Genomic DNA, 8,166 nt, shown 5'->3' with positions numbered 1-8,166 from the left:
CACTATTTTGGATATACACTTGAATTAGTGAGTTGCTTTACTTAAAACAGTTGTTTTTGCATCTTAATCAACAGCAGTTTGCTCCAATAGTGATCTTGGATGGTGAGTGCTGCCAAAGATCGGACACAAAATGTGGGCCCAGGAGGGAGGAATCGGCAAACTCTGAGGTTTGCTGAAACGCAAAAAAAGAGAGGAAAACCTTGAGGAGGTAATCCCACAAAAAAATAATAATGCAACGAGCATGCTGAATGTTTAATCAGCTGGAAAATAAATACAGAAAAACAGGCCAGGTGGATGAGAAAGCCCTAAGGAACATTGAGACCTGCAAGTCTTGGCTCATCTAGTCTCCCAGTGTCTACACTGACTGGTCACAGCTCTCTAGGATTTGCAGCCTTACCTGGAGATGCGGGGGATTGAATCATCAGCCTTCTGCATGCAAAACAGTTGTACAGTGGATGCTCGGGTTGCGAATGTGATCCATGCGGGATGCACGTTCGCAACCTGCAGCGTTTGCAACCCACAGCGGTGCTTCTGCACATGCACAAAGCATGATTTAGTGCTTCTGCGCATGCGCGACCGCCGAAACCTGGAAGTAACCTGTTCCGGTGCTTCCGGGTTTCGGTGGTCCATAACCCGAAAAAACACAACCTGAAGTGTTTGTAACCCGAGGTATGACACTACCACCTCTGAGCTGTGGTCAGGACTGTAGCTAGGGGGTGGTGAGCCGAGGCTGAGGAGGGGGAGCAAAATTGGCTTTAAAATATGTCCATAAATATGTCTACAAATAAAAATATCAATTGTTGCCTCTTAAGAAAAGGTTTTTAATAAAGGGTGAATTGAATGGGTGGAGGGGGTGGGGTTTGGAGGAGAGGCGGTAAGAAGAGCTAATTTGTCCATGGCTAGGGGTCGCAATCTGGATGGTTCTGCCTGGGGCGCAAGATCACCAAGCTACCATTCTGGCTATGGTCCTTCCACTAGTAGAATGGCCCATTGCAGAAATGGGAGTGCTCTTGCCAAGAAGTGAGAGCACACTGCAACATTTTGTTGCAGGGGCCCCTTGCAATGTGTTATGGAAGGGCTGGAAATGTGTGTGTGGCAATTTTGGTGCAGGTGCCGCAACCAACCTACTTTTGAGGACATCAAGAACAAGAGAAGTGTGTGGCAGGGAGGGTAAACTAATCACACAGCCCACCGGGTGGGTGGGTGGATACATCTCATACCCCACAACATGTCCCAGAGGAAACCACAATCTCACACGAGAGCATGGCTTAAAGAAAACGGGATATTGAGGGGTATGATACCTATGAACTAAAAACTTTCCGAATTTTTACTTTAGTCAAGTCACTGGGAGCTACAGTGGTGCCTCGCAAGACGAAATTAATCCGTTCCGCGAGTCTCTTCATCTTGCGGTTTTTTCGTCTTGCGAAGCACGGCTATTAGCGGCTATTAACGGCTTAGCGGCTTTAAGAAAAAGGAAACAAACTCGCAAGACGTTCCGTCTTGCGAAGCAAGCCCATAGGGAAATTCGTCTTGCGGAACGACTCAAAAAACGGAAAACTCTTTCGTCTAGCGAGTTTTTCGTCTTGCAAGGCATTCGTCTTGCGGGGCACCACTGTAGTTGCTTCTCTTAAGCCTGTTCAGTCAAGGTGGATGCACCACTTTGCCTCTCAGCACACAGGGGGGAAATTCTGATTGCTCTCTTAGTGACTCCATGTATAGAACCAGGAAAGAGTAGCCATTCCCGGTTAATGCAGAGCAAAACACAATCCAGAGGGCCAGGAGTGGATTGCCATCTCTGCTCTCGCCTCCCGCGGCATGCTGTTTGCACCAAGAACACAAGACACTTCGACTCGGTACCTGACGCCACCACACAACACAGCCTCGCTCGCCTTTACAATCTTTATTATAGAAACCCTTTCTCATTTCATATGCACAGTGCTCAGTTTTACATTCAGGCCCCCAATATACAATCTGTACAGCAGTGAATATTAAAAAGACACGCAAGACAGTGACTCTGCTGCTGTGAACCTTGGTCCGTCACAGAGGGAAGTGGCGAGAGGGGTGGGGGTGGGGAGAAGAACCCTCCTTTACCCCCCTTCCCTTACCCCCCCCAAATATGATCTGGATTCAATGCGCAAAAACAGATTATTAAACGACGTGACCACTTGTTGTGCAGTTGTGAAGAGGAAAAACCACCACATTTTTAAAAAAGCTTTTAAATGAAAGCAAGGGGTTTTGTTTTCTTCGTAACATTGCGGGGGCGGGGGGCAGTGGCATGGCTGAATGGGGTTCGCAATAGGGTCTCTCTGCCTGTGCTTTTTAGACGTGGACAGGCAGCGCTGCACATTAAGGCTGCTGTGTGGCAAACACCCATGTTTACAGAGATCTTCCCACATGTGAAAAGTCTGCCTGTCTGTCTTCCCGTAGGAGCCACACTTGCCCGCGGACCGAGTCAAATTTCGCGCTCGCAGCTGTAACAGAAACCCCCGCAGTTCCCACAGCCACCATAACGGACGGCCGTTTCAGCCGGTAGCTTCTGACACCCCTCCGCTTTCTACATAATTTTTTTAATAGATGGGGCACTAAGCCTGTGGCCCTCAAAGGTCTTGTTGGGTTCCCTACTCCCTTAAGTCCCAAGCAACAAAGCCATGGGTGATGGGCACTGTTATGCAACAACCTCTGGGCAACGACGGGGGGTGGGGGGCAAAGAGAGACATGTTCCTCACCTTTGATTTGAGATGAACTGAAAGCAAGAACTCTCATTCTTTAGCACCCATCCCAGTTTCACCTGCCAGGAAGCAGCTGGAGTTTTTTTTTTTTTTAAAGGAGCTTGCATTTCCCTTACCTGGAGTCCCTTTTCTGCAAAAGTCTCCCCCACAACACCCCTTGTCAGAAGTGGGCAGGGGGGTGAACAGAAATTGCTCATGGGGTGGGTGTGGGGTGGGTGTAGATTATTTCCCCCTTTCCTGGACATTTTTAAAGAGAACTGAAATTCCACAGTCTGCGCTATGCATCCTTTGGTCCCCAACATCTGCAAACCCCTCCACGATACATTCCAGGGTCTGGTGTTGCAAACGCCACACCCCACACCCTGACCCACAGCACCAGGGCAGAAATGTTGCACCACTCCTTGGGAACGCAAGAGGGTGCAACCTGCAGCAGTTAAACCCTTTGGGGGGGAGTGAGTGGCAGTGGGGTACAGCAAATACATATCCCCCCTTAAAAAAAATCTCAAATGGGAAAAGTTTAATAATGTGTAGGAAGAACTGGAGAGGCATCCTTGGCCTCCCCCCAGTTGTGTGTCCAGTGTTACATGCAACAACCCCCCTTCACACTCTCAATTTCTCTCTCTCACACACACACATACACACAGATATATAGATATAGTATATAAACCCTGCCAGCAGGGAATTCCCGCCCCCCCCAACATGGTGTAACACACGCACACACGAGGCACCAGCGAAGAAAAGAAAGAGAGACCAAACTCCATTTCCCCTTGGGGGAAAAAAGCAGAGTGGGGGGGGTCAGACCAATGTCCCCGGGGGTGGCTGCTCTGTGGAGTCCAAGCTGTAGAGGCCAGCAGAGTCATCCATGTAAAGGAGTTCCCCAAAGGGTCTTGAGAGGGCATAGCAGGACATCAAAAGGCGGAAAGAGAGGGAGGGAGAGAGAGAAAAAGAAGAAGAAGAAAAGAATTAGGCAAGGAGGAACACAGCAAGAAGTATAGATATCTTCCTTTCATCCCATGACAGTCCACCCCAAACTCCAGCCCCCTGGCAGCTCAATTTATCACCTTCAAATCCTTCGGAAATGGACCAAGAGGCAGCAACAAAAGGGTGCTCCTCCACCCCCAACCCCCCCCCAACAATGCACTTTTAGTGGGTGGGGAGAAACAACAACAGAAAACAAAGCACAATAATTCCCGAGCAGTTGGGGAAAAGTGCAGCGTGGTGGAAGCGCCCGGAAAAAAAAGAGAGCAGAAAGACAGACAGACAGACAGACTCTGAGGAAGCAGTGTTAGGGGGTCGGGCGTTAGGCAGGCAGGATGAATGGGGCGGATGCAGTTACCGGGGCAAATAGTGCAGTCGTGCCCCATACCTGCCATATAGCGGCTGCCCGGCGTAGCTCACTGAGTGGGGCAGCCCCCCTGGTGCCCCATAGTAGCCCGTCTCGGGATTGGCAGCAGCTGGCTCGTAGTAGCCGCGGAGCGGCTGGTGGCTGGGGTGCGAGGGTCCCCGTCTCTCCAGCGCCCCCCGCTGGCTGACTCCGGCGTTGCGCAGGTACCAGTCCCGGAGTCCCTCCAGGGCCAGGGCTTTGTGGAAGTTGCGCTGAGGGGGCAGCGGGGGCCCGTAACCGACCTCCCGGGACTGGGGGGGCAACAGCGGGCCGCAGGATTTAGTGCGGGCAGCCGGGCGGGCTCGGCGCTGCAGGGGGCTCTCGGGAAAGGCCCCCCACTCCAGCTGGGGGGGCCCATCCCGGCGCGAAAGATGGTCGCCGCCACCCCAGCACCTGCGTTCCAGGTAGTAGTCCAGAAGGAGGTCGTTGTAAGGGGGACGAGGGTTGCGGCCAGAGATGGAAGGGGTCAGGGCCTCCGCACTTTTAAAAGGGGGCGCAGCAGGGAACAGGGGGTCATCTGAAGGGGCTCGCTCAATCAGGGCTTCCGAGCTGTTGCTGCGACGGGTCCGAGCGGCGAAGAGGGAGGCCCGGTCAGCGCTGGTGTCGCGACTCGGGGGTCCGAGCTGGGAGTCGTGGCTGCCTGACCATTGCCGGGGGTGCAGAGCTGGGGCCTCGGACCTGAGACAGAGAAAGAGAGAGAGGTGTCAAGAGAAGCCATTCCAGATGTTTGTGGAACCTGTTGAAGATGTGAGGAGAAAGTCACGTGTTTGGCAGTCATGCAATAATTATTTGGGGGGAAACAGGTGTATCGCATACTCTCTGATAATTCTTCTAGGGTATCTTAAAGGAAGATGTGACATCAGAACATTCTAATTTAGATGGGGCTTTGTTAACAGCTGCCAAAATATTGAAATGGCATACTCCAATAGTTCCAACACAACAAGAATGGCTTGATAAAATTTGTTGCCACTATGACTCAATTAACAGAACAGTCTGTTTAAGGCAAACATAAAGGTAGAGAAAGATCCCCCTTTATTAAATATATGAAACGAGAACATCAACTAGAATTATTTAAAGCCTTTTCAGTGCTGCAGGTATTACAATTTACAATACAGAAACTTAAAACAATATTTAATATAACGTTTTAGAATGTATTTATAGCTGTATCACATGAGGTTAAAGTTTATTTTATGTAGAATGATTTGGATGTCAGTTTGGTGACTGTTAGAATACAGTAGATCTATAATTATAAAAGCATCTATAAAAATGTGACTTTCTTATCTTGTAATAATAATTATGATCAGTGCTTTTTTCTTTCTAAAAAAATGTTTAGGGGTACTCTCATTTTCCTACGAATGGCGCTCTGGGTTAAACCACAAGGCCTAGGACTTGCCGGTTAGAAGGTCGGTGCTTCGAATCCCGTGCGCTGCTCTGGTTCGCCAGAAGCGGCTTAGTCATCCTGGCCTCATGACCCGGAAGCTGCACGCTGGCTCCCTCGGCCAATAAAGTGAGATGAGCGCCGCAACCCCAGAGTCGGCCACGACTGGACCTAATGGTCAAGGATCCATTTACCTTTACATTTTCCAACTCATATTGAAATACTGCCCCTCAATAAGGCCAAACTTAGATTCACAAAATGTTTAGGGGTATGCGTACCCCTGCACCCCCCCAGAAAAAAGCACTGATTATGATCAGCTAAACTTCTCACAAATTCCACATACACCCCCACCCCACTCTGCCTCCAGCCCAACCTCACATCCAGCCCCTGTGGGTGGAAACCCAGCATTTTGCCTACCTGAACTGGTGGCCGCCTGTACAAGCGCTTCTTGCCAACACTGGGGTTGCAGGCACACTCCGGCCCTCAAAGCTAGAAGCACTCCTGGGAAGGGTGCGGCTTGGGCTGAAAACAAGCGAAGACAAAATAATTCCTAAAAGAGCCAGTCCCGGTCATCCCCTACGTACAGCACTCTGTACATGTTCATGTACAATTAGCTACAATTAGCCTCTCGCCCTGCAGCGTTATTTGTACCACAATCACTCTCCCCTTTTCATCTTTAGAAATCAGTTTAGGATCTAATCTCTCCTTTATATAGAAGACCACCCCTCTTTTTTTATTAACATCCGAAGTTATAAACTCTCTACCCAGCCTTTTGTTAATCAAAATATGTCTGTGTTTTTTAGCAACATGGGTTTCTTGTAAACAGATTACATCAAGATTCTTTCCCCCCCCAAAAAACATGTTCAACTTTATTTCTTTTAGATTTCTCGTTAAGACCATTAATATTCCAAGTTATCAGTTTCAGCGTCATTTCCCTAATCTACTTTTGAGGTATGTGCTAACTCTAAGAAGCTGAGTTATAAGTAGTTCAGTTCTGCTTGCAGAAAACACCACAGTGCCCTCCGAATGTTCTTGGACTACAACCTCCATAATCCCAGGTCATTCGACATGCTGACTAGGGTTCATGGGAGTCCCAAGACCATCTGCAGGGCTACTCCTGCTCCAAAAGCTGACCCTAGAGGCAAAGGTGTCAAGAGAGGCTGGAAGTGCCGATCTCTATCATCCTTATGAATCTGGGAAGAAAGGCACCATCTCTAATCTGCCCTTATTGTTAAGACAAAAGGCAGTGTCAGTTGGCTGGGTTTCTTATTTCCTCTTTATTAAGCACTCCTTGCTGTTCAGATCACGTCTCAACACAATGATATAGCATTTTGGGAAAAGTGATGGAGCCCAGTAAGCCAGTGCTGGAGGCTAAGATGGAAAAGATCTCCACAGCCACCATGTATTTCCCCTTCGTGCTCAGGTACACTGGAACAAACGAGATCCAAACACTACAAAATGAGAACATGCTGAAGGTGATGAATTTGGCCTCATTGAAGCTCTCAGACAGTTTTCTGGCAAAAAAGGCCTCAACAAAGCTGATTGCGGCCAAAAAGCCCATGTAGCCCTGGACACAGTAAAACAGGGCAACTGACCCTTCGTTGCAGCCTAGAATGATTTCTCTCATGGCAGAATCAGGTGCATGGCAGAATCAGGAAATGGGGTAGAGGTTCCTAACCACACAGTGCAAATGCCCACTTGGATAATGGTACATGACTACACAATAGGGCTTGCCAGTCTTTTCCCCACCCATTTTCTCATTCGGGATCCTGGTTTGGTGGCCAGAAAGGCCAGAACCAAAGTGATAGTCTTGGCCAGCACACAAAAAATAAGAAATTTAGCAGCTATACTTTTCCTTTCTTAATAATAATAATAATGTTATTATTTATATGGTGCCCATCTGACTGGATTGCCCTGGCCACTCTGGGCAGCTTCCAGCAAAATATAAAAACAGAATTAAACATCAATCTTTAAAGAGTTCCCTATACAGGGCTGCCTTCAGATGTCTTCTAAATGTCAGGTAGTTGTTGTTCTCTTTGACATCTGATGTAAGGGTGTTCCACAGGGTGGGCGCCACTACCAAGAAGGCCCTCTACCGGGTTCCCTGTAACCTCACTTCTCGCAGTGAGGGAACCGCCAGAAAGCCCTCAGTGTCTGGGCTGAACGACGGGGGTGGAGACGCTCCTTCGGGTCTACTGGGCCGAGGCCATTTAGGGCTTTAAAGGTCGGCACCAACACCTTGAATTGTGCCTGGAAAAATACTGGGAGCCAATGCAGGTCTTTTAGGAAGAGTTATATGGTCTCCCCATCTCCAACCTTTAAGGAAAATCAGCTACTACACACGTGGCCAGGTTTACATGTGCAACTGAATGAGGGAGCAAACTCCTGAGGAGGCAGAACAGAAGAAGCCATTTAAGATTGCTAGGCAGGCATCAATATTTTTTTTTAAGTTTCTCTCTGTTGAAGAAACAAACCCAAACACCCTGCCATAGAAGGCCAGCACTTGGCTTACAGTCTAGCTCACTCCCTTTCTCCGTCATGGGCCAGCTTTCTATTGTTAGGGAGCTGTGTGTTTTGCATTTTTATCATCATCATCACCATCATCAAACCTTTACTGGCATCACTTAAAAACATTCAGAATAAATAGGCCAATGGGATCTCAGCATCATTTCAAC

General features: G+C 48.6%; 1 protein-coding gene across 8 annotated transcripts in view; it reads right to left on the bottom strand.

The window, feature by feature from the left end:
• Positions 1–1,885: 1,885 nt before the first annotated feature.
• Positions 1,886–8,166, bottom strand: part of CCDC120 (coiled-coil domain containing 120) — a 42,003-nt gene continuing 35,722 nt past the window's right edge. For 7 of the 8 annotated variants that reach the window (XM_080988191.1, XM_080988190.1, XM_080988189.1 and 4 more), the window contains exons 8-9: positions 5,909–6,013; positions 3,642–4,791 (exon numbers count right to left, since the gene is read on the bottom strand). In XM_080988191.1, the coding sequence (XP_080844317.1) occupies positions 4,062–4,791; positions 5,909–6,013 (835 nt within the window). In that variant the 3' untranslated portion in view covers positions 3,642–4,061. Of the gene's footprint in view, positions 3,616–3,641; positions 4,792–5,908; positions 6,014–8,166 lie in introns of those variants that run through there. The other variant, XM_080988196.1, reaches the window with a different exon arrangement.

Source organism: Podarcis pityusensis (assembly GCF_964106645.2).
Source record: "Podarcis pityusensis genome assembly, chromosome: 17".
Classification (NCBI taxonomy): Eukaryota; Metazoa; Chordata; class Lepidosauria; order Squamata; family Lacertidae; genus Podarcis; species Podarcis pityusensis.
The sequence above is the reverse complement of the archived record's forward strand: the minus strand, read 5'-3'. Positions and strand labels throughout refer to the sequence as shown.